The sequence below is a fragment of the Cetorhinus maximus genome, chromosome 23, assembly GCF_964194155.1.
Source record: "Cetorhinus maximus chromosome 23, sCetMax3.hap1.1, whole genome shotgun sequence".
In the NCBI taxonomy this organism is placed as follows: Eukaryota; Metazoa; Chordata; class Chondrichthyes; order Lamniformes; family Cetorhinidae; genus Cetorhinus; species Cetorhinus maximus.
Window position 1 is genome coordinate 37372046 of NC_135901.1, and position 26178 is coordinate 37398223.

At 46.2% G+C, this 26178-nt stretch overlaps 2 protein-coding genes and 1 long non-coding RNA gene across 3 annotated transcripts in view; 1 reads left to right on the forward strand and 2 right to left on the reverse strand.

Annotated features, from left to right (window-relative positions):
- The window catches only part of LOC144697569 (uncharacterized), a 721063-nt gene that overhangs the window by 549642 nt on the left and 145243 nt on the right, over window positions 1-26178 (forward strand). The gene's annotated exons all lie outside the window — the stretch shown is intronic.
- Window positions 1-26178, reverse strand: part of LOC144697492 (uncharacterized) — a 756645-nt gene that overhangs the window by 541243 nt on the left and 189224 nt on the right. The gene's annotated exons all lie outside the window — the stretch shown is intronic.
- LOC144697564 (uncharacterized) lies at window positions 1497-25507 on the reverse strand. Its single transcript, XM_078569612.1, has 4 exons — window positions 25279-25507; window positions 21380-22172; window positions 20960-21127; window positions 1497-2455 (listed from the first exon to the last, which is right to left on the reverse strand). The coding sequence occupies exons 2-4, from the start codon at window positions 21805-21807 to the stop codon at window positions 1621-1623; spliced, it is 1431 nt and encodes a 476-aa protein (XP_078425738.1). The 5' UTR covers window positions 21808-22172; window positions 25279-25507; the 3' UTR covers window positions 1497-1620.

Below are 26178 nucleotides of genomic sequence, written 5' to 3' on the forward strand. Positions count from 1 at the left end.
TTACATTTGGTTACCTCATCAAAATCATTGATATATTGTGAATAGCTGGAGCCCAAGCACTAATCCTGCGGTACCCCACTAGTCACCACCTGTCATTCTGAAAAAAACCCATTTATTCCTACTCTCCGTTTCCTGTCTGCTAACCAGTTCTGAATCCATGTCAATATATTACCCCCAATCCTATGTGCTTTAACCTTGCACACTAACCTCTCATGTGGGACTTTATCAAAAGCTTTCTGAAAATCAAAATACACCACATCCACTGGTTCTCCCTTATCTATTCTACTAGTTACGTCCTCAAGAAACTCCAGTAGGTTTGTCAAACATGATTTCCCTTCATAAATCCATGTTGATTTTGTCTAATCCTGTTGATGTTTTCTAAGTGTCTTGTTATCACATCCTTTATAATAGGCTCTAGCATTTTCCCTACCACTGATATTAGGCTAACAGGTCTGTAATTCCCTGTTTTTACCCCCTCCCTTCTGTTTTTAAATAGTGGGGTTACATTTGTCACCTTCCAATCTGTTCCAGAACCTGCAGCATTTTGAAAGATGACAACCAATGCATCCACTATTTCCATGGCCACCTCCTTTAGTACCCTGGGATGGAGAATATCAGGCCCTGGGGATCTATTGGCTTTCAGTCCCATTAATTCCTCCAGCACTGTTTTTATAGTAATACTAATTTCCTTCGATTCCTCCTTCTCACTAGACCTTTGGTTCACTAGTATTTCTGGGAAGTTATTTGTGTCTTCCTGCATGAAGACAGAACTAAAGTAGTTGTTCAATTGCTCTGCCATTTCCTTGTTCTCTATTATGAATGTTCCCATTTTAGACTGTAAGGGACCTACATTTATCTTCACTAATCTTTTTCCTCTTACATACTTCTAGAACCTTTTACAGTGCTCGTTTATGTTCCTTGCACGTTTTCTCTCATAGTCTATATTTCCTCTCTTATTCAATCTTTTGGTCTTCCTTTGCTGAATTCTAAACTGCTCCCAATCCTCAGGCTTGCTACATTTTCTAGCAACTTTATATGACTCGTCTTTGGATCTAATATTTTCCTTAATTTATTTTGTGGGCCATGGTTGGGCCACTTTTCCTGTTGTATTTTTGCACCAGTGTACATGGGCAAGTTGCATGGTCAACAGTTTAGTGGGATTAGGCTCAAGGGTGGAGGTGGGTCTAATGGACAAGATGAGACAGAGAGGGTGTGAGGGAAAATCGTGAAAATAGAGGAAAATATGGGCTCAGGCAAGGGGGGAATTAAGAGACAGTTTGTCCCAGTGGGTTAGTGGGAAGGAAGCAGCAGAGGCAGCTGATTGGATTGCCTCAATCTTAGTGACAAAGAAGCTCCATGAGCTCCTCACACTTGTTGTTGGAGGTGAGGATGGAGGAGACAGGAGAGAGGGAGAGCCCTTCAAAAGGAACTAACTTGTGTTCCCGAGATATGAAAAAGACTCAACATGCTGTGTATTTAAAACAAAGCTGATTTATTTGACTTTTATCCCGAATGCTAATCCTATGATTGGGCTGGAGTTTATAAACATCAACAGAAACAGACCCCAGTGAACATGGTTCAGTCCCAGATGTGATTAACAGCAAAATCCAATCATTATAGTTATTCATGATTTTGCTGGTGTCTCAGCAGCTCAGATGGTCGAGTAAATCCCATCCCACACTCAGAACAGGTGAACGGCCTCTCCCCACTGTGAACTTGCTGGTGCATCAGCAGGTCAGATGACTGAGTGAATCCCTTCCCACACTCAGAGCAGGTGAATGGCCTCTCTCCAGTGTGAATTCGCTGGTGCCTCAACAGGTGGGATGAGGTAGTAAATCCCTTTCCACACTTGGAGCAGGTGAATGGTCTCTCCCCAGTGTGAACTTGCTGGTGTGTCAGCAGGTCAGATGACCGAGTGAATCCCTTCCCACACTCGGAGCAGGTGAACAGTCTCTCCCCAGTGTGACCTCGCAGGTGTGTGAGCAGGTTGGATAACTGAGTGAAGCCTTTCCCACACTCAGAGCAGGTGAATGGCCTTTCCCCAGTGTGAATTCGCTGGTGTACAGTGAGGTGAGATGAATGTCTGAACCCAGTACCACAGTGAGAGCACCTGAACGGTCTCTCATCAGTGTGAACACGTTGATGGGACAATAGTTCCCTGGAACTTTTAAAGCACTTCCCGCAGTCTGGACATTTAAAAGGTCTCTTGTCAGTGTGAACTTGCTGGTGTGTCAGCAGGTGGGATGAATGAGTGAATTTCTTCCCACACTCAGAACAGGTGAACGGTTTTTCCCCTGTGTGAACTCGCTGGTGTGTGCGCAGGTTTGACGACTGAGTGAATCCCTTCCCACACTCGGAGCAGGTGAAAGGCCTCTCCCCAGTGTGAACTCGCTGGTGTATCAGCAGGTGGGATAACTGAGTGAATCCCTTCCCACACTCAGAGCAGATGGACGGTCTCTCCCTGGTGCATGTGCACTGATGAGTTTCCAGCTCAGATGGGGTTCTGAATCCCTTCCCACACTCCCCACATTTCCACGGACTCTCCCCAGTGTGACTGTGCTTGTGTCTCGACAGGCCAGATGATTGGCTGAAGCCTCGTCCACATACAGAACACGTGTACGGTTTCTCCCCACTGTGAACGGTGCTTTTTCCTTCCATGTTCAGGTTACGATAAATTGGGTGACTCCGTCAGATCCTGCTGTGATGTTTGGTTTCAGTTTCCCGACTGCAAATCCTCCCCTTCTAATCCCCTGTGAAATTAATTTAAAACAAAAAAAAGGGAGTGAGAGAGAACCCACAAAAACAAATAGGCAGGTTGTGAAATTGAGCTGAATGAATCTGGGAATTTGTGGGGCCGGCACTAGGAAAAAGTGACCATGAAAGGTGGTGGATTGTTATAAAAACCCAACTGGTTCACTAATGACCTTCAGGGAAGGGAACCTGCCACCCGGTCTGGGCCTACACAAGACTCTGGACTCCATGGGAAGAGAGAGAGAAAAGTGGTGGCAGCATCAGAGGGAGACCGAGAGGGATTTTTAATGCTTAAACCTCAACCAAAACTTTGACAAAACCTCCACCACCTGGAAGGACCAGGGTAGCAGGTGTATGTCAAACCATCACCTCAAGTTCCCCTCCAAATCCAACAGCGTCCTGACTGGTCTGAAATCGAATATTGGATGAACAGAAATTTCCTCCATTTAAATATTGGGAAGACTGGAGCCAGTGTCTTCAGTCCCTGCTACAAACTCCACTCCGTAGCCGTGGAGCCAACCCTCTCCCTGTGAACTGGCTGATGCTGAACCAGAGTGTTCACAACTTTGGTGTCATATTTTACCCGAGATGAGCTTGCATCCATATATCTGCATCCTCATGGAGATCACCTATCACCACCTCAGTATATTACCCAACTCCACCCTAGTCTCAGATCATCTCACCACTCTGCTCATGGATTACACAGGCTCCTGGTTAAGCAGCACCTCAATTTTAAAATTCACATTCTTGTTTTCAAATCCTTCCATGGTCTCTTCCTCTATATTTCCAGTCACACAGATGTTCAAAGTCTCATCCCATATAAAAAACAAACAAACCTTATTCCTTCCACATTCAAACGCCGATGATATTCAGGTTCTGATGAATCGAGTGACTGTCAGATCTTGATGGGATTCTTGAGTTGCATTTTCTGTCTGTCAATCCTCCCCTTCTAACATCCTGTGATAGAAATTTACAAGATCTACATCAGAAGAGGAAACATTTCTCTTAGTTTGAGTTTGCTGTGTGTAAATTCTCCCCTTCTAACCACCAATAAAAGGAGTTTCCAAAATCCATCCCTTTCAGTCCAGGATAGAAATGCGCAACATTCTTTCCTCCTGCTAGCTGGACCAGGATGACCGCGCATGCGCCTTGCTGCACATCGCCACGAGAAAGATGGCGGCCGTTACCGCGGGTCTGAGACCTGAAGAGGCCGCGGCTGTTGCCGGATTCGTGCAAACGCTGGACCGGGACTTTAAAATTCGGGGCTGGAGGTTTGCACCGGATGTTTATGAAACCTCCGAGTCCACACTGACTCCATTTCTCTCCTGTGCTCGGCTGTCACTCACCTTTTCCCGCCTCCTTCCTCCTTCAGCTCCCGCACTCCCCAGGCTTCAGGTACAATGACACTGTGCATGCGCATAACCTCAGCACTTGCGCCCCGCCCCTCATTCATTCCGATTGGTTGGAGGACCAGCCGCTGCCGCTCGGTCCTCCAGTCCCGTCCCCTTCTTCCTATTGGCCCGGAACTGCCGTCAATCAGCCGGGCATTGTGACAGTTTCAGATGGTGAGAGCGGCCACAGACTCAGCCTGATTTGCTGATTCTTGGCAGCATTTTCTGTTTGGGAATTAGAGCTAGAGATGGATGGTCAGTTCCCCTCTGTCCGGGGGGGATTCACACTCATTTCCATAGTGCACTGATTATCACCTTTACTTTACATGAGAAAGTCCCCGGTTCAATCCCGGCTGGAAGCTTTGTGTTTACAATTGATTTTTTAAAATTCATTCATGAGATGCTGGGGGAAGTTCAAAGATTTTGACCCAGTGACAGTGAAGGAACGGCGATATTTCCAAGTCAGGATGGTGAGTGACTTGGAGGGGAACTTCCAGGTGGTGGTGTTCCCATGTGTTTGCTGCCCTTGTCCTTCTACATAGTAGTGGTCGTGGGTTTGGAAGGTGCTGCCTAAGGAACCTTGGTGAGTTTCTGCAGTGCATCTTGTAGATGGTAGATACTGCTGCCACTGTGCATCGGTGGTGGATAGAATGAATGTTTGTGGATGTGGTGCCAATCCAGTGCATTGCTCTGTCCTGGATGGTGTTGAGCCCTTGAGTGTTTTTGGAGCTGCACTGATCCTGGCAAGTAGAGAGTGTTCCATCGCACTCCTGACTTGTGCCTTGTAGATTGTGGACAGGCTTTGGGGAGTCAGGAGGTGAGATATCTGCCGCAGGAGTCCTCGCCTCTGACTGGTTCTTGTAGCCGGACTATGTATATGGCTGATAAAAACAAAAAACTACTGCGGATGCTGGAAATCCAAAACAAAAACAGAATTACCTGGAAAAACTCAGCAGGTCTGGCAGCATCGGCGGAGAAGAAAAGAGCTGACGTTTCGGGTCCACACGACCCTTCAACAGGTTCTGTTGACGGGTCGTGTGGACCCAAAACGTCAGCTCTTATGTATATGGCTGGTCCAATTCAGTTTCTGGTAAATGGTAACCCCAGGATGTTGATAATGGGAGATTAAATGGTAGTAATGCATTTGAATGTCAAGGGGAGTTGGTTAGCTTCTCTCTTGTTGGTGTTGGTGATAGTCATAGCCTGGCACTTATGTGGCATGAATGTTACTTGCCACTTGCCAGACCAAGCCTGGTTATTGTCCATAAGACCATAAGATTTAGGAGCAGAAGCTGGCCATTTGGCCCATCGAGTCTGCTCCGCCATTCAATGAGATCATGGCTCATCTGATAATCCTCAACTCCTCTTCCCTGCCTTGTCCCCATAACCTTGATTTCCTTACTGATTAAAAATCTGTCTATCTCAGCCTTGAATATCCTTAATGACCCAGCCTCTACAGCCCTCTGTGGTAAAGAATTCCACAGATTCACTACCCTCTGAGAGAAGAAATTCTGCCTCATCTATTTTTTAAATGGGTGTCCCCTTACTCTGGGATTATGCCCTCTAGTCCTAGACTCTCTCAAAGGGAAACAACCTCTCAGCATCTACCCTGTCAAGCCCACGAAGAATCTTATATGTTTCAATAAGGTCACCTCTCATTCTTCTGAACTCCAATGAGTACACGCCCAACCTACTCAACCCCTCCTCATAAGAAAATCCCTCCATACCCAGGATCAACCGAATGAACCTTCTCTGGACTGCCTCCAATGCCAGAATATCTTTCCTTAGATAAGGGGACCAAAATTGTTCACAGTATTCTAGGGGCGGTCTAACTGCTGCCTTGTATAGTTTTGGCAAGACTCCCCTATTTTTATACTCCATTCCCTTTGACATTAAGACCAACATTCCATTTTTCTTCCCTATTACCTGCTGAACTTGGATGTTAGCTTTTTGGGATTCATGCACAAGGACTCCCAAATCCCTCTGTGCTGCAGCCTTCTGCAGTCTTTCTCCACTTAAATAATATTCAGCTCCTCTATTCTTCCCATAAAATAGCATAACCTCATATATTCCCAAATTATATTCCATCCGCCAAGTTTTTCCAGGTCTTGGTGCATTTGGACATGGATTGTTTCAGTACCTGAGGAGTCGTGAATGGTGCTGAACATTGTGCAATCATCAGTGAACATCCCCACTTCTGACCTTATGATGGAAGGAAGGTCATTGATGAAGCAGCTGAAGATGGTTGGGCCCAGGTCACTATCCTGAGGAACTCCTGCAGTGATGTCCTGATTTGAGATGATTGACCTCCAACAACCAGAACCCAGGACTCAAACCCACGGAGAGTTTCCCCCCTCATTTCCATTGACCCCAGTTTTGCTCGGGCTCTTTGATGCCACACTCGGTCAAATGCTGCCTTGATGTCAATGGCAGTTACTCTGACCTTATGTCCAGAGTTCAACTGTTTTGTCCATGTTTGAACGAAGGCTGTTATGAGGTCAGGAGCTGAGTGATCCTGGCAGAACCCAAATTGAGCACCAGTGACCGGATTAGTGCTAAGCAAGTTCTGCTTGATTGCACTGTTGATGACCCCTTCCATTACTTTGTTGATGATCGAGAGTAGAATGATAGGGCAGTAATTGGTCCGATTGGGTTCATCATGCCTTATGTGTACAGGACATACCCAGGCCGTTTTCCACATTGCTGGGGAGATGCCAGTGTTGTGGCTGTACTGGAACAGCTTGGCTATGGGTGCAGCGAGTTCTGGAGTCCAAGTTTTCAGTACTATTGAAGATGGGGATATTTGTGGAGCCCACTCCTCTAGTGAGTTGTTTAATGTCCATGTCCACCCCTATTCACGACTGGATGTGGCAGGACTGCAGAGCTTAGATCTGATCCGTTGGTTGTGGAATTGCTTAGCTCTGTCTGTCACGTGACGTTTGCACTGTTTGGCCTGCAAGTCGTCCTATGTTGTAGCTTCTCCAGGTTGACATCTCATTTTTGTGTATGCCAGATGCTGCTCCTGGAATGCCCTCCTGCACTCTTCATTGAACCAGGGTTGATCCCCTGGCTTGATGGTACTGGCAGAGTGGGGGGTATGCCAGGCCAGAAGGTTACAGATTGTGGTTGAGTGCAATTCTGCTGTTGCCCACAGCGCCCCATGGATGCCCGGCCTTGAGTTTCTAGATCTGTTCGAAACCTATGTTATTTAGCACGATGGTAATGCCACACCATACGATGGCGGGCATCCTCAATGTGAAGATGGGACTTCGTCTCCACAACGACTGCGTAAAGGTGATTCCTACTGATGCTGTCATGGACAGATGCGTCTGCAGCAGATGGAGTAATGAGGATGAGGTCAAGTATGTTTTTCCCTCTTGAAGACTCTCTCACGACTTGCCACAGACCCAGTCTAGCAGCTATGTCCTTTAGGAATCGACCAGCTCGGTCAGTAGTTGTGCCATTGATCCACTCCCTGTTACTGAGGAGGAATTAATCATAAGTTTAGTTTCCTGTCGACCAAGCGGACGGAATGTTTCAGGTCGCTGACCTTTCTCATTGTGTCAGTTGGAAGGTGTGTTTGGGAACCTGGAATATGGGAAGGGAAGAGGTGAAGGGCGGACGCTGCATATGCTGTGTTTGTATGGAAATGATTCACAGTGATGTTCATAAGAAAACAAGAAATAGGAGCTGGGGTAGACCATACGGCTCTTTGAGCCTGTTCCACTATTAAATGATCTTTCAGCTCAACTCCACTTTCCCGCCCCATTCCCATATCCATTGATTCCCTTAGTGTCCAAATATTCTAGTGAGATAATCTCTCAAATAGAGGATGATGAATAACAGCTCGAAACCACAGTCCTCTATCCCACTGCTGTACTGATCCTTCCAACATACAGAAATTTGGGGCAATAATGATGTTGATGCTCAGATTAGCTCTGTCTCCATAGGTTAAATTGGATCGAGAAGCACTGGGGAAGGTGCAAAACAGATTTACTGGAATGATGCCAGAATTGGAAAGTTATATCAATCAGCAAAGATTCAACAGTTTGCAAAGGTTTTGTTTGGAGAAGAGAGTGAGAGATGACCTGACCGTGGACTTAAATATAGTGAAAGGGTTTGACAGCATGGACACGTGGAAGATGTTAAAAACAACAACAGAATTACCTGGAAAACTCAGCAGGTCTGGCAGCATCGGCGGAGAAGAAAAGAGTTGACGCTTCGAGTCCTCATGACCCTACAGCAGAACTGAGTGAAGTTAGGAGAGGGGTGAAATATAAGCTGGTTTAAGGTGGATGGGGGGGGGGGGGGAAGTGGCGGTGGGGGGAGAGAAGTTGTGGTGGGGGGTGGGGTTATAGGGACAAGCAAGCAGTGATAGGAGCAGATAATCAAAAGATGTCACAGACAAAGGAACAAAGAGGTGTTGAAGGTGGTGATATTATCTAAGAGAATGTGCTAAGTAAGAATGGATGGCAGGACACTCAAGGTACAGCTCTAGTGTGGGTGGGGTGGAAAGACTGACAGGGTATTACAGTTATAGATTTAAAAATAATGGAAATAGGTGGGAAAAGAAAACTCTATATAAATTATTGGGAAAAAAAAGGGAGGGGGAAGAAACGGAAAGGGGGTGGGGTTGGGGGAGGGAGTTTAAGATCTGAAGTTGTTGAATTCAATATTCAGCCCAGAAGGCTGTAAAGTGCCTAGTCGGAAGATGAGGGGCTGTTCCTCCAGTTTGCATTGGGGTTCACTGGAACAATGCAGCAAGCCAAGGACAGACATGTGGGCAAGAGAGCAGGGTGGAGTGTTAAAATGGCAAGCGACAGGGAGGTTTGGGTCTTTCGTGCAGACAGACCGCAGGTGTTCTGCAAAGCGGTCGCCCAGTCTGCGTTTGGTCTCTCCAATGTAGAGGAGACCGCATTGGGAGCAATGAATGCAGTAGACTAAGTTAGGGGAAATGCAAGTGAAATGCTGCTTCACTTGAAAGGAGTGTTTGGGCCCTTGCACGGTGAGGGGAGAGGAAGTGAAGGTGCAGGTGTTGCATCTTTTGCGTGGGCATGGGGAGGTGCCATAGGTGGGGGTTGAGGAGTAGGGGGTGATGGAAGAGTGGACCAGGGTGTCCCTGAGGGAACGATCCCTATGGAATGCTGCCGAGGGGGGTGAAGGGAAGATGTGTTTGGTGGTGGCATCATGCTGGAGTTGGCGGAAATGGCGGAGGATTATCTTTTGAATGTGGAGGCTGGTGGGGTGATAAGTGAGGACAAGGGGGACCTATCATGTTTCTGGGAGGGAGGAGAGGGCATGAGGGCGGATGCATGGGAGAGCTCTGTTAGTTTGCTCCACTCGACATTCTCCCGCCTATCATAATCTTGTACACCTTTATGAAATTTCCCTCAATCTCCTTTGCTTGAAGGAGAACAAAACCTTCTAGCTCATATCATCCCTCGACCCATTCTGGTAAATCTCCTCTGCCCCCTCTCAAGGACCCTCACATCCTTCATAATGTGTGGTGATCACTGGTTTGCACAGACCCAAATGTTCTGTGTCCATGTGTGTGACATCATCACACATCGACAATTACACGGTGACATCATCCCGCTCCCCGGATATTTCCTCAACTGGGAGATTTTTCTCTGACTCCAGTGCTTCTGATATCTTTCCAGTTGCAGGCTCCAGCAGGAGAGTTTAAAGTTGAACCTTGAAATTATTTCACAGGTGAGTATTTTTGACTTTTCATCTACAATTTACAGCTTTTGGTTTTATGCTCTGTTATCTATGCAAAGTTCCATGGCTCTGGGTTGGTGTGAATGCCTTCTCAGTTACATCGTTAAGGTTTGTTAATGTCAATGAGATTGTTAAGGTAAACAGGTGATGGGTATTTGAACACAGTGAAGTAGGGGATAGCTGGGACACTGGGTGTGGGTGAGCAGTGTTGACAGTGAACCAAGTCAACAAACTATCTCAGCAAGAAAAGGCTCTGTGTCTTAGTTTTGACTTCACCAATTGGTGTGGATGTGGATCCTGTTAGCGGCTGGTGTGGCTTCTTTCCTGTGGATCTGAATCCCATGTCCATTGTTATGATTCTTGGCCAGACACATATGCGATCCGGTGAGGGATCAATAACATTTTGTTTAAAGTAGATGAAGGTTCAGATTTAAGACACCTGCTTTTGGAACAAAACCACAAGTTTCCATGGCTTTTGAACAACAATAAAACAAAATTTACTGTACAAGTCGAGAAAGATAAAACAATTTACAATCTGTATCTGATACTCGAACATTCAGGGTAAGTATGAGGTACATTTGAATTGACAGACGAACTGTGGTGAGACACACCACACTACAGAGTAAATGACAGATGCAACCAAAAGAGATTCCATGGATTTCTCTACAATCCACTCAGCCGTTAGTCCCACATTGAGTCAACCAATCTCACTGAAATGTAGTCTTTCTCAAGAGGGTTTCCAATCTCAGTGTCAAAGATCTCACCTGGAATTCTCTCCAAAAGTCACTCCCACTCAGATGGCTTTAACAATGGCCCACCTCACAAAGTTTTCATCTCGCTTTCCGAGATTCCTTCTCCCTGGATTCCTGAGTACACTCAAACACGAGCTTGCAAGCACAGTTTTAGAGTTATGGCCATGCCAAGCAGAACACCATTGCTCCAAAGGGGTACCTTTGCTTCAACAGCCCTCTTTAGTTAAATTCCTCCCCTGCAGCCTTTTCTCTAAATTTTTAACTCAACTTAACTGGGACGTCTGCCCGTCCCTGTCTCTGTGCCACCTGTTGCCTGGCAACTCCCGGAAATAACTACCTCAAGAAGAGCTGTTCACTGACACTTGAACTGATCTGTGACCTATAAAAACACTCCCAGAGGGTCCCACCCTTGTTACCAGACAGGAACCAACATAACAAGCATTAGAACATCCTGTGCTTTTAAATTTTACAATCTGCACAGTTAGCACCCAGGGATGCAGGATGAATTGAATTCATAACACCATCCATTGCTCTGTTTCAGCTCTGTCCTCTCTGATCACCTCTCTGCTATTGCCCAACTTCCTCTGTCTCTAATATGGGTGTATTTTAGCTGTTTAGTATTTTACTGTTACTTCTGCTGACTGAATCTAAATGAAGTTTTCACTGCTACCCATCCCCCGACCATGTGCTGCTGGCTTCCCAGCTTTATCTTCTCACAATATCTTTCATCGTCAGGAATTGTTTCCCCCTGTGCTATAGTCCATTTATCTTCCACCTCTGAGATCATATTGACCATCAAATTCTGCACCATTTTTATTCCCTGTAATTCATTCTGCACACCCTGAAATGTTTACTCTGTTTCCCTCTCCACAGATACGAGCAAATATTGCCAATCCCCAGTTGCCTGTGGAAAAGATGATGTTTGACCTTCTTGAACCGCTGCAGTCCGTGTGGTGAAGGTGCTCCCATGATGCTGTTAGGTAAGGAGTTACAGGTTATTCACCCGGCGATGATGAAGGGATGGCGTTATAATTCCAAATCAATAACAAGTATTTCTGCTTCTATCACACTTTTAATGTTATAATGTTCCAAGACATTTCACAGAAAAGTAACATTTGACACTGAGCTACTTGAGGAGATATTAGGGCCGGTGACCAAAAGTTTGGTCAAAGATGTCGATTTTAAAGGGAATCTTCCAGGGGGTTTCCTTCTTAAATCTCCCAAGGGATGTGGGCTTCGCTGGGTTGGGCATTTATTGCCCATCCCTAATTGCCCTTGAGAAGGTGGTGGTGAGTTGCCTTCTTGAACCGTTGCAGTCCATGTGGTGTAGGTACACCCACCGTGCTGTTAGGGAGGGAGTGCCAGGATTTTGACCCAGGAACGGCGATATATTTCCAAGTCAGGATGGTGAGTGACTTGGAGGGGAACTTCCAGGTGGTGGTGTTCCCATCTATCTGCTGCCCTTGTCCTTTTAGATGGTAGTGGTCACAGATTTGGAAGCCACTGTCTAAGGAGCCTTGATGAATTCCTGCAGTGCATCTTGTAGATGGTATACACTGCTGCTACTGTGCGTCGATGGTGAAGGGAGTGAACGTTTGTGGATATGGTGCCAATCAAGCGGGCTGCTTTGTCCTGGATGGTGTCAAGCTTCTTGAATGTTCTGGGAGCTGCACTCATCCAGGCAAATGGAGAGTATTCCAGCGGACTCCTGACTTGTGCCTTGTAGATGGTGGACAGGCTTTGGGGAGTCAAGAGGTGAGTTAATCACCACAGGATTCCTAGCCTCTGACCTGCTCTTGTAGCCACAGTATTTATATGGCTGGTCCAGTTGAGTTTCTGGTCAATGGTAACCCCCCAGGATGTTGATAGTGGGAGATTGAGCGATGGTAATGCCCTTGAATGCCAAGGGGCAATAGTTAGATTCTATCTTGTTGGAGATGGTCATAGCCTGGCACTTGTGTGGCGTGAATGTTACTTGCCACTTGTCAGCCCAAGCATGGATATTGTCCAGATATTGCTGCATTTGAGGATGGAGTTATTAAGTGCTTGAGGAGTCGTGAATGGTGCTGAACATTGTGCAATCATGAGCAAATACCCCCACTTCTGATCTTATGATGGAAGGAAGGTCATTGATAAGCAGCTGAAGATGGTTGGGCCCAGGACACTATCCTGAGGAATTCCTGCAGTGATATCCTGGAACTGAGATGACTGACCTCCAACAATCACAACCATCCTCCTTTGTGCTTGGTATGACTCCACCCAGCGGAGAGTTTTCCCCTGATTCCCATTGACTCCAGTCTTGCTTGGGCTACCTGATGCCACACTCGGTCAAAAGCGGCCTTGGTATCAAGGGCAGTCACTCTCATGTCACCTCTAGAGTTCAGCTCTTTTGTCCATGTTTGATTCAAGGCTGTAATGAGGTCAGGAGCTGAGTGGCCCTGGCGGAACCCAAACTGGGCATCAGTGAGCAGGTTATTGCTAAGTAAGTGCCGCTTGACAGAAGCGTTGATGACCCCTTCCATCACTTTACTAATGGTCCAGAGTAGACTGATGGGGTGGCAATTGACCAGGTAGGATTTGTCCTGCTTGTTGTGTACAGGACATTTTTCCACATAGCCAAGTAGATACCAGTGTTATAGCTGTACTGGAACAGCTTGGCTACGGGTGCGGCAAGTTCTGGAGCACAAGTCCTCAATACTATTGCTGGAATATTGTCAAGACCCATAGCCTTTCCAGTATCCAGTGCCTTCAGCCATTTCTTAATATCACGTGGAGCGAATCGAATTGGCTAAAGACTGGCATCTATGATGCTGGGGACCTCCGGAGGTAGAGAGGTTTAGGGAGGAAATTCCAAAGCTTGGGGCATTCGAAACTGACAAAATGGCTACCAATGCTGGAGTGATTCAAATCAGGAATGCACAGGAGGCTGGAATCAAAGGAGTACAGATATCTCAGAGGGTTGCGAGGCTGGTGGAGATTTCTGAGTTAGGGAGCAGGAATGTGAAAACAGGGATGAGATATTTCAAATTTCAGTTCTCCTTAACCCGGAGCCTTTGCAGGTCAGTGTGCACAGGGTGATGGGTGAACAAGACATGGTGCGAGTAAACACAGGGACAGTAGAGTTTTGGATGACCTCAAGATTACAGGGAGGTTGAATGCGGGAGACCAGCCGGGAGTGTTAGGATAGTTAAGTCGAGAGGTGACAAAGGAATGGATGAGAGTTTCAGCAGCAGATGAGCTGAGACTGAGCTGGAGTCGGGCGATGTTACTGAGGTGGAAATAGGCGGTCTTGGTGATGATGTGGATATGTGGTTGGAAGCTCATCTTGGGGTGAAATATTTCACCATGGCTGTGAGCAGTCTGGTTCAGTCTCAGACAGTTGTCAGGGAGAGGGATGGAGCAGGTGTCTGGGGAGTGGAGTTTGTAGAGGGGACTGAAGACAATGGCTTCAGTCTACCCAATATTTAAATAAAGGAAATTTCTGCTAATCCAGTACCGGATGTCAGACAAGTCAGGATGGTATGTGACTTGGAGGGGAACTTGGAGGTCATGGTGTTCACATACACCTGCTACCCTGGTCCTTCTAGGGTGGAGTTTGATGGTTTGGGAGATTCTGCCTAAGTTCTGGCCGAGTGAAAGAAATATAAATCCCCTCTGCTTCACCAATTCTGAAGAAGAGTCTCAAGGGCTCGAAATGTTAACTCTGTTTCTCTCTCCACAGATGGTGCCAGATATCCCTCTCCTTCACCCCCGTCTCTCACGCTAATCTCTCTCTCCCCTGCACCCACTCCCATTTCGCTCTCTCTCTCTCTCATCTGCTTCCATAGAGGCTAGAGTCTTGTGTACACCCAGACCGGGTGGCTGGTTCCCTTCCCTGAAGGACATTAGTGAATCAGTTGGGTTTTTATGACAATCAGCAGTTTTCATGGTCACTTTTTCTTCGTGCCGGCCCCACAAATTACCAGATTCATTCAGCTCAATTTCACAACCTGCCTTTGTGTTTTTGTGGGTTCTCTCTCACTCCCTTTTTTCTGTTTTAAATAAATTGCAGTCAGGAAACTGAAACCAAACATCACATCAGGATCTGACAGAGTCACCCAATGTATTGTAACCTGAATATCATTAGGTTTTGAACATGGAGGGAAAAGGCACCGTTCACAGTGGGGAGAAACTGTGGAAATGTGGGAAATGCGGGAAGGGATTCAACTACCCGTCTCAGCTGGAAACGCATTGGCGCAGTCACACTGGAGAGAGACTGTGGAAATGTGGGGAATGTGGAAAGGGATTTATCTACCAGTCTCAGCTGGAAACTCACTGGCGCAGTCACACTGGGGAGAAACTGTGAAAATGTGGGGAATGTGGGAAGGGATTTATCTACCTGTCTCAACTGGAAACTCATTGGTGCAGTCACACTGGGGAGAGGCCGTTCACCTGCTCCGTGTGCGGGAAACGATTTACTCAGGTATCCCACCTGCTGAGACACCAGCGAGTTCACACTGGGGAGAGACTGTGCACCTGCTCAGAGTGTGGAAAGGGATTCACCCGGTCATCCAACCTGCTGAGACACCAGCGAGTTCACACTGGGGAGAGACCATTCACCTGCTCCTAATGTGGAAAGGGATTCACTACCTCATCCCACCTGCTGAGACACCAGCGAGTTCATGAGTCATGACAGTGATTGGATTTCGCTGTTAATCACATCCAGCACTGAACACTGTTCATTAGGGGCTGCTAATGTTAATATACTCCACATAAAAGTCAAATAAAACAGTTCTGTGTTAAACACAATGCGCTGAGTCTATTAATCCAGCGCTACCCAAACCTTTTCCCGGTGAAACCCCATTTTAATGTCTCAAACTTGGTGTGACCCTGGAGTGAAAATCTGGGGGTTACAGGAAATGTTGAGCAGGGAGGAGGCTTCAGACCGAGAGTTTGGACAATAATTATTCTGCAGAGAGCACTTCAAGCAGCTAAATACTTGTTCTCAACTCAATGGAAATTTAATATAATGTAAAGTCTACATTGTAAATTGGATTCATGTATAATTAACTCTTAATAATTCTCTTTATAACTCTATAATTCTTCACTAAATAAAATCTTGAAATTCCATTTCTGCGTGTAGAGGATATTTCATATACATGACTGCCAATTACACACAAGCAGATTTTATCATAGTCACTGCAATATGGTTTCACTTATATTCAACAGAAGCTATTGGTGTGATGAACAGTCAGAAAGGTGTTTTCTCCTCTACAAACATTTTATGGCTCAAAGAACTTTTCATAATCCTGAAAATATGCTTTTTAAAAACTGTATATGTATATCTCTCAAATTTAGACTAATTTACACAAGCTTCAACCTGTCTGCAGCCTTTGACAATGTTGACCACACCATTCTGCTCCAACACCTCTCCACTGTCGTCCAGCTGGGTGGGGCTGCTCTCTCCTGGTTCCATTCTTCTCTATCCAATTATAGCCAGAGAATCACTTGCAATGTCTTCCCTTCCCACTCCCACAGTTACCTCTGGTGTCCCCAAAGGAGCCTTGGCCTCCTCTTATTTCTCATCAACACGCTCCCCACAGTGACATCATCTGAAAACACAGTGTCAGTTATCACATGTACACTGTCAGTGCTCAGCTCTACCTCACCACCACCTCTCTCCACTTCTCCACTTTTGTTAAATTATCAGACTGTTTGTCTGATATCCAGTGGTGAATGTGCAGAAATTTCCTCCAATTAAATATTGGGAAGACTGAAGCCATTGTTTTCATTCCCGATCTACCAACTCCATTCCTCTCCCTGGCAACTGTCTGAATGTAAACCAGACTTTTTGCGCACGTGATGTCAGGTTTGACCCGAGGTGCGATTCCAACTCGTGTGTGTGTGTGTCCCACTGAGTTTCCAGTCACACTGATGATGTGAATCTTCCCCCAGACAGAACAGACAAACATTTTTCCTTCCATAATCAGAGGCTGATCATTTATGAATTCAGTGTTTCTATAAGATCTTGCAAGATTTTTGGCTTGATTTTCCCATCTGAAAATCCTCTCCCTCTAATCCCCTGTAAATAGAGTTTACAGAAGTGTTTACTGTCAGTACAGGATAGAAATTCAGAACAGACAATTCTAGTTTCTATGGAATATTCTTTCTCCTTTCATTCCCCCAAGTCTATAAACCCCTGTCCCACACATTCCTCCCCCTCTCTGCTCATTGTTCCAGATTCAGTGCCCAGTCACCTACTAATTCTTCTCTCCTCTCCAGATTCTCACGTTTCCTGTCCTTAAAGTGGTGGCTCAGGCTGTGGATCAATCCCATCCTTCACTCTAATTCTACCAAATAATTCAACTCAAAACAACAAACCATCTTTGATGACTTGATTAGTCATTTGGATGTTTGGACAGAATCACCTTTTTCCCAACTGTAGCGAACAGCAAGTCCAGTAATTAATTCAGAGCTTCCTTCTCCCCATGTCTGCTCCAACGAGCTGTGTGTATCCGAGTTACATTGATACAGACTCACTCACTCAGCAAGTGATCAGATCTCACTGAACTATGACACAAGCTGTGTCTATCTGAGTTACATTGATACAGACTCACTCACTCAGCAAGTGATCAGATCTCACTGAACTATGACACAAGCTGTGTCTATCTGAGTTACATTGATACAGACTCACTCACTCAGCAAGTGATCAGATCTCACTGAACTATGACACAAGCTGTGTCTATCTGAGTTACATTGATACAGACTCACTCACTCAGCAAGTGATCAGATCTCACTGAACTATGACACAAGCTGTGTCTATCTGAGTTACATTCATACAGACTCAATAAGTGATCAGGTCTCACTGAATTACAACAACAAATGCAACAACTTATATTTATATCGAGCTTCTAACATAATACATTGTCCCAAGAAGGTTCACAGGGGCATAAGGAAATATTAGGTCAGATGACCAACTGCTTGGTCAAGGAAGTCGGTTCGAACGAGTGTCTGAAAGGGGGAAAGTGAATTAGAAAGGTGGAGAGGTTTAGGGAGGAAATTCCAGAGCTTAGAGTCCAGGCAGCTGAAGGCCCGGCCACCAATGGTGGAGTGATTAAAATTGGGGATGAAGGACATCCGGTAATGGTGCTCCGTGTATGTGGGCCCCATAGCCCAGGCTCAAAGCCCAAATCTGAACTTTGGGACATAGTTTGACTGTCCTGGGTCTCAGAGAAAAACAATTCCCCAAATAAACATCTTGTAGGATCTTGGTTTATTGATACCATAAGAAGTTTGGATCAGTTGAGTCCTCCTGTGCACTCGATGGAGATTGACTTTAACAGAGTTAAAATCCTCTGGATTTCAGTGTCAGAACAAGAACATGTTTTAGCAAAAATAAAAATATATAAATACTGAAAAACTGAACAGAACAAACCTAGGGAAATAAACAACAGGTCAATCACCATTAGAAAGTGATGTTAATGGTCACTGTTTCAGGTGGGACTCCTTCAGAATGAACACTTCCCACCACCAGCACCAACCCCCCTCCCCCATCCCCCTCCCTGTGAACTGAACATTCCTTCACCCACTCATCCACCCATTGCCCATCCACCCAATGGCTCCCAGCCTGGATTGACATTCAGCATGAACCCAGTGAGAGGGTGAGCTGGCCCACGGGATGTCAGAATGGACAAGAGCTGGAAGTGGTTCCAATTAATTCATTTTATGTTTCATGGTTAAAAACAGGAAACTTAATATTTTGTCAAACCCCCATGTGCACACCCTTGGTGAATTACAATTTCTCACCCAGTCCTTTCCTCTGGTTTCAACATGGTGCATCCTGTAAGGGTTCAGCAGAGGTAGAGACAGGCTGCTCAGGAGATAGGGACAGAGTGTCGGGAGATGGGGGCAGCGTGTCGGGAGATGGGGGCAGAGTGTCGGGAGATGGGGGCAGTGTGTCGGGAGATGGGAGCAGAGTGTCGGGAGATGGGGGCAGAGTGTCGGGAGATGGGGGCAGAGTGTCAGGAGATGGGGCAGAGTGTCAGGAGATGGGGCAGCGTGTCGGGAGATGGGGGCAGCCTGTCGGGAGATGGGGGCAGCCTGTCGGGAGATGGGGGCAGCCTTTCGGGAGATGGGGCAGCGTGTCGGGAGATGGGGGCAGAGTGTCGGGAGATGGGGGCAGAGTGTCGGGAGATGGGGGCAGAGTGTCGGGAGATGGGGAAGAGTGTCGGGAGAGGGGGGCAGAGTGTCGGGAGATGGGGCAGAGTGTCGGGAGATGGGGGCAGAGTGTCGGGAGATGGGGAAGAGTGTCGGGAGAGGGGGGCAGAGTGTCAGGAGATGGGGGCAGAGTGTCAGGAGATGGGGGCAGAGTGTCGGGAGATGGGGGCAGAGTGTCGGGAGATGGGGGCAGAGTGTCGGGAGATGGGGAAGAGTGTCGGGAGAGGGGGGCAGAGTGTCGGGAGATGGGGCAGAGTGTCGGGAGATGGGGGCAGAGTGTTGTGAGATGGGGGCAGAGTGTCGGGAGATGGGGGCAGAGAGTCGGGAGATGGGGGCAGAGTGTTGGGAGATGGGGGCAGAGTGTCGGGAGATGGGGGCAGCATATCGGGAGATGGGGGCAGCTTTTTGGGAGATAGGACATGCATACTGTACACGTTGCTCATCTTCATAATTCACAACCCTATTCCTGATGTTCATGAGCTGCTTCACTTTCTTTCCCACTAATTCCATTTGCTGATCTATCAGTAATGGATTTGCTGCCATCTCGAACAAAATTGTTTTCACCACTAAGGCTCCGTTGGTATTTAATAGTCTTCATGACATCATCGCACTGGGACTGGATGACATCATAAGAGTCCATTGTTTCTTAATGATCCACATCAATAACAAGAGGAAATATTAATAAACCTGAGCACATTATCTAGGCTGACACTCCAGGGTGACATTGAGGGACTGCTGCACTGTCAGAGACAGCATCCTTCAGATGGAACTTGTGGAGGCTCTGATCACAATCTTCCAATCCTCCTTATATAGTAGTGGTGTCAAAGAACTGACAGATTGTAAATGTTAGACCCCTGTTCAAAAACACAGCAATTCCAGGACAATCAGCTTCATATCAGTGGTGTGGAAAGGCTGGAGACAATAATCCCAGAGAAAATCAATTGGCAATTGCAAAAGTATGGATTTTTATTTCCAACATTTTCTGTTTTTGATAGCAATGCCTTCCCTGGATCCCAAGGTGAACAGAGGATCTCTGGGAGGTATATGGAGCTGGGACTTGTCCGTGAGAGTAAGCAAAGGTATGAAAACTAAAAGAATCTCGAGTAAGAAAGGGGAAAAGATCCAAAAATGGGGCAGTCAGTAACAGGACACCAATCAGTCTCATCCTGGAGAAATCAAGGACTTAACACACTGCATGTTTGAAACAAAGCTGATTTGTTTAACATCAAGATATTAAACTCCAACCCAGTTACAGGGATTATTAACATCAGCAGAAACAAACCCCAACTGAACATGGATGTGATTAACAGTGACAGTAAAAGAATTGAGCACATTAAGGGGAACAGAGGGTAAACAGAAATTATTTCTGCTGGTTAGGCAGTCTAGGAATAGGTGGTATAGTTTAAAAGTTAGAACCAGACCCTGAGTATAATTACATAGGATACATGACACAGAAACAGGCCATTCGGCCCAGCCAGTCCATGCTGGTGTTTATGTTCCACAAGAACCTCCTCCCATTTATCCTGATCTAAATCTACCATCTTAACCACCTATTCCCTTCTCCCTCTTGTGCTTGTCCAGCTTCCCCTTAAATGATATTAGATGCCATTCCACCATTGGACAACACTTACTAAACAATCCTGAAGTAAAAGTTCAGAATCTTGTTGTAAACTAATTTGTGATGAGTTCCTGAATTGTGGGGAAAGATCAGAGACAGCGGTTCTTAAAGGGACACTGCAGCCCCGAGAACACAACCAGCAATAGATCCAGAATATTAAACTCCAGCCCAGTAACAGGGATTATTAACATCAGCAGAAACAAACCCCAACTGTCAGAATGAACATGGTTCAGTCCTGGATGTGATTAACAGCAGCAATAACAGCAGAATCCAAACTCTGAGGTCACTTGTGAACTCGCTGGTGTCTACGCAGATGTGGTGACTGAGTGAATCCCTTCCCACATTTGGAGCAGATGAATGGCCTCTCCCCAGTGTGAACTCGCTGGTGTGTCAGTAAGTGAGATGACTGAGTGAATCCCTTCCCACATTTGGAGCAGATGAATGGCCTCTCTCCAGTGTGAAGTCGCTGGTGTACAATGAGGCTGAATGAAGACCTGAATCTCTTTCCACAGGAAGTACAGCTAAACGGCCTCTCCTCAGTGTGAATTCGCTGGTGCTTCAGCAGGTCAGAGGACCCAGTGAATCCTTTCCCACACTCGGAGCAGGTGAACGGCCTCTCTCCAGTGTGAACTCGCTGGTGTCTCAGTAGACTAACTGCTTGATTGAACCCCTTCCCACAATTAGAGCAGATGAACGGCCTCTCTCCAGTGTGAATTCGCTGGTGTACAATGAGGTTGAATGAAGACCTGAATCTCTTTCCACAGGAAGTACAGCTGAACGGTCTCTCCTCAGTGTGAATTCGCTGGTGTACAGTGAGATGGAATGAAGACCTGAAACTCTTTCCACAGGAAGTACAGCTGAACGGTCTCTCCTCAGTGTGAATTCGCTGGTGCTTCAGGAGGTCAAAGGATCGAGTGAATCCTTTCTCACATATAGTGCAGGTGAACGGCCTCTCCCCAGTGTGAACTCGCTGGTGTGTCAGCAGGTGGGCTGACCGAATGAATCCCTTCCCACAGTCGGAGCAGGTAAATGGTCTCTCCCCAGTGTGAACTCGCTGGTGTGTCAGCAGGTCAGATGACGTAGTGAATCCCTTCCCACACTCGGAGCAGGTAAATGGCCTCTCCCCAGTGTGAATTCGCTGGTGTGTCAGTAGTTCGGATAAGTGAGTGAATCCCTTCCCACATTTAGGGCAGGTGAATGCCCAACCTTCAACATGAACTCGCTGGTGTCTCAGCAAGTGGGATAACTGAGTGAATCCCTTCCCACACCGAGAGCAAGTGAATGGCCTCTCCCCAGTGTGACTGCGTCGATGTTTTTCCAGCTGGGATGGGTAATCGAATCCTTTCTCACATTCCTTACATTTCCACGGTTTCTCCATGGTGCAGGTGTCCCTGTGTCTCTCCAGGTTGGATGATCAGTTGAAGCCTCGTCCACACAGAGAACACGTGTACAGTTTCTCTCCGCTGTGAATGGTGTGATGTTATTTCAGGTTGTGTAACTGGTTAAAGCTCTTCCCACAGTCAGTTCACTGGAACACTCTCAGTCGGGTGTGTGTGTGTCTCAGTGCTTTTCCAGACTCACTGATGTTTGAAATATTTTCCCACAGACAGAACAGACAAACATTTCTCCTTCCACATTCAAAGGCCAATGATATTCAGGTCCTGATCAATCGAGTGACTCTGTCAGATCTTGATGTGATGTTTGGTTTGAGTTTCCCGTCTGCAAATCCTCCCCTTTAATTCTCTGCGAAAGGAGTTTACAAAAGTCATCACTGTAAGAACAGGATAGAAATTCAGAGCAGACAATTCTAGTTCCTGTGGAACATTTTTTCCTCCCTTGTTCCCCGAAAGCTACAAATCCCCGTCCCACACACTCTCCCTCCTCCCTGTGCTGAATTCCAAACAGAGTTTTGGACAATTTTTTTCTGTATCTTCTTAAGCAAATTTGTGCAACTGGAGATAACAATATCTCTGATCATTCACTTCAGTCATTACTCATGACAAAACATTAATCTGAAACCCCCTGTCCGACCATACAGAATAGCAGATGTTAACCTTGTGTCCAAAACTTACTGCGTGGTGATTTAATAAGTGATCGTGAAGGTGGTTTCTCCAAACCTCCCAGGGTTTCCTTCCTTCCTTCTCTCCCTCTCTAACTAAGTTAAACCTGGGATCAGTCTCATGGCCCATTCTGGTTCCTGCTTCTCTTCCTGATGACTAATTAACTCCAATTAAACACTGAGAAGACTGAAGACATTGTTTTCAGTCCCTGCTCCAATCTCCATTTCCCAGATACCAACTCCATCCCTCTCCCTGGGAACAGTCTGAGATTAAGCCAGTCTGTTCACAACCTCAGTGTTACAGTTGATCTCGGGATAAGCTTCTGACCTCATATCTTTGCCATCACTAAATTGTCTGTTTACATCTCCGTAGCCTCACCCTGTCTCAGTGAATCTGCTGCTGAAATCCTCACCCCTGCCGCTGTTACCTCCAGACTCGAGTATTCCAACACATTCCTGGTTGGTCTCCCACATTTTACCCTCTGTAAATTTGGCACCATCCAAATATCTGCTGTCTGTGTCTTCACTCACAGTGAGGCCCATTACCCTAACACCCCTCTGCTTCCTGACCTGCCTTGGCTCCCGGTCAAGCAACAGTTCGATTTTAAAATTCTCATCCTTGTTTTCGATTCCCTCCATGGCCTCGCCCCTCCCTATCTCTGTAATCTCCTCCAGCCCCACAACCCTCTGAGATATTTACACTGCTCTAATTCTGGCCTTGTACATTCCCTATTTTAATCGCTCCACCATTAGTGACCGTGCCTTCAGTTCCCTCATCACCAAGCTCTAAATTCTCTCCCTACAGCTCTCCCTCCGTCTACCACATCTTCCACCTTTGAGACAACACAGTATTAATAAAAAGAGACATTCTGTCAAAACTTTTTATCTTGTACTCATCAGGTCAGCTGCAAGAATACCAAATTTCAAAGATTATCAGTCAGGCTCATAATGTGTCTCACTTACACTTGCTAGAAGCCATATATATTCACACATAGGGACCTGTCCTCTGCAGGCAGAAGGAACATGTCCAGCCTTGGGGCCTTGTGTTGAATTAACATAGAAACACAGAAAATCGGAGCAGGAGTAGGTCATTCGGCCCTTCGAGCCTCCTCCATCATTCAATATGATCATGGGGGCTGATCCTCTATCTCAATGCCTTCCTCCTGTGCTCTCCCCATACCCCTTGACTCCTTTAGAGTCCAGAAATTTCTCTATTTCCTTCTTAAATAAATTCATTGAAATGGCCTCCACAGCTCTCTATGGTAGGTAATTCCACAGGATCACCACCATCTGGGTGAAGATGTCTCTCCTCCTCTTGGTCACATTCCCAAGTTTCGTGTTGTCAGCAAACTTGGAAATATTACTTTTGGTTCCCTCATCCAAATCATTGGTATACATGGTGAATAGCTGGGTCCCAAGCACTGATCCCTGCAGTAAATCACGAATCACCGCCTGCCACTCCGAAAAAGACCCACTTATTCCTACTCTCTCTTTCCTGTCTGCTAACCAATTCTCAGTCCACATCAATATATTACCCCCAATCCCGTGTGCTTTAATTTTACACACTAACCTCTTATGTGGGACTTTATCAAAAGCTTTCTCAAAATCCAAATACACCACATCCACTGGTTCTCCATTACCTATTCTGCTAGTTACATCCTCAAAGAACTCCAGTACATTTGTCAAACATGATTTCCCTTTAATAAATCCATGTTGACTTTGTCTCACCCCGTTGATATTTTCCAAGTGTCCTATTATCATATCCTTTAAAACATACTCTAGCATTTTCCCTACTACCAAGGTCAGGCTAACTGGGTCTGTAATTCCATGTTTTCTCCCTCCCTTCTTTGTTAAATAGTGGGGTTAGTTTTTCCACCCTCCAATCTGCTGGGACTGAACCAGAATGTACAGAATTTTGGAAGAGGACAATCAACGCATCCACTATTTCCATGGTCACACCCTTTAGTCCTCTGGGATATAGATTATCGAGCCCTGAGAATTTATCAGCTTTCAGCTCCATTAATTTCTCCAGCACTATTGTTTTAGCAATACTAATTTCCTTCAAGCCATCCTTCTCACTGGACCCGTGGGTCCCTTGTATTTCTGGGAAGTTATTTTTGTCTTCCTCCGTGAATTTAATTGCTATGTCATTTCCTTGTTTTCTATTATAAATTCTCCCGTTTCGGAGTGTCAGACTGTCTTTACTAATTTTTTTCTTTATATTTACTGAAAAGCCCGGGGGACAAGAGCTCCCTGGTGTATTCTCCCTGGTGTATTCTCCATGGCAACGACCAATCAGAGCTGTCGGGCCAACCAATCAGCACCCTTTTCTCATGTAGTATAAATTGTTGTTCCCTTTGAAATTAGCTATTCTTGTGCCTGTCCTGATGAGCACAAGTCGAAAAGTTTTGGGACCATGCCGGTTTTCTCAGTAACACTCAATTTTCTGTACAACCAAGTGACTATTTAAGACTCTCCTTAAAACTATTGGCCCAAACTTTTGGTCACCAACTCTAATATCTCCTTACATGTCTGGGTGTCACACTTTGTTTTATAATTTTCCTGTGAAGCTCACTAGGACGATTTATGATGTTAATAGAAGTTGTTGTTGTTTCTGACTGTTACCCTGATCTCCTGTTTTACAACAACCCATTGATTTCACACCAAACTCTATCTCTGACTTATTGTCCCTCCTTCAGATCATTCATCCGGGTCTGCGGCTTCTGTAAACATGGCGGCCACGCATGCGCTATGCTGCTCATTGCCCCCTACAAAGATGGCGGCCATCACCTCGGGCCTATTTCCGGAGAAAAGCCTCAGCTGTCGTTCCGCTTCGTGAAACGCGGGACCGATGGCTTCTTATTGAGGTTTTGGGGCCGACACCGTGAGTTTATGAAGTCTCCCAACCCACCCACCGGCCCTATTTTTCTTCACGCGTTTATTTTCCGCTCTCAATCCGCACTCAATCTTAGTAAAACCTGCATTTTAAACCCGCTCGCAAGAGCTCTTTTACCTTCCGTCTCCAGGGTCTGCGCATGCTCCAGCTCTTAATGATTGACGACAGCTGCGGACCAATAGGTGAAGGGGGCGGGACTGGAGGACTGAGCGTGGGCGGCTGATCCTCCAGCCAATCGGAGGGGCGGGGTCAGGCTGGAGCGAAGCCTGCGCAGTACGGGTGCAGGACCGGGATGAAGGCGGTCCAATTTAAAGTTCTGTTTGAAGTTAAACAACTTCAGATCATGAACTCTCTCCTCCATCCTCACCTCCCACTTCGATCCCGTTTTTTTTAATATATTTTTCTTTTCCCAACTATTTCTATTGTTATTTTTAAAATTTATTTCCATCCATTGTTTTATTCCCAGCTTTTAGCCCATTTCGACACCTTCCCCCACCCCACCCTCACTAGGGCTATCTGTCAATTGCTCATTCTGCATCACCCCCTACACCTCAACCCCCTCCCATGGCAGCTTCCCATGCAACCGTAGAAGGTGCAACACCTGCCCCATTACTTCCAACCTCCTCACCGTCCAAGGGCCCAAACACTCCTTTCAATTGAAACAGCACTTCACTTGCACTTTGCTCAATTTAGTCTACTGCATTTGCTGCTCCCAATGCGGTCTCCTCTACATTGGAGAGACCAAACACAGATTAGGTGACCGCTTTGCGGAACACCTTCAGTCTGTCTGCAAG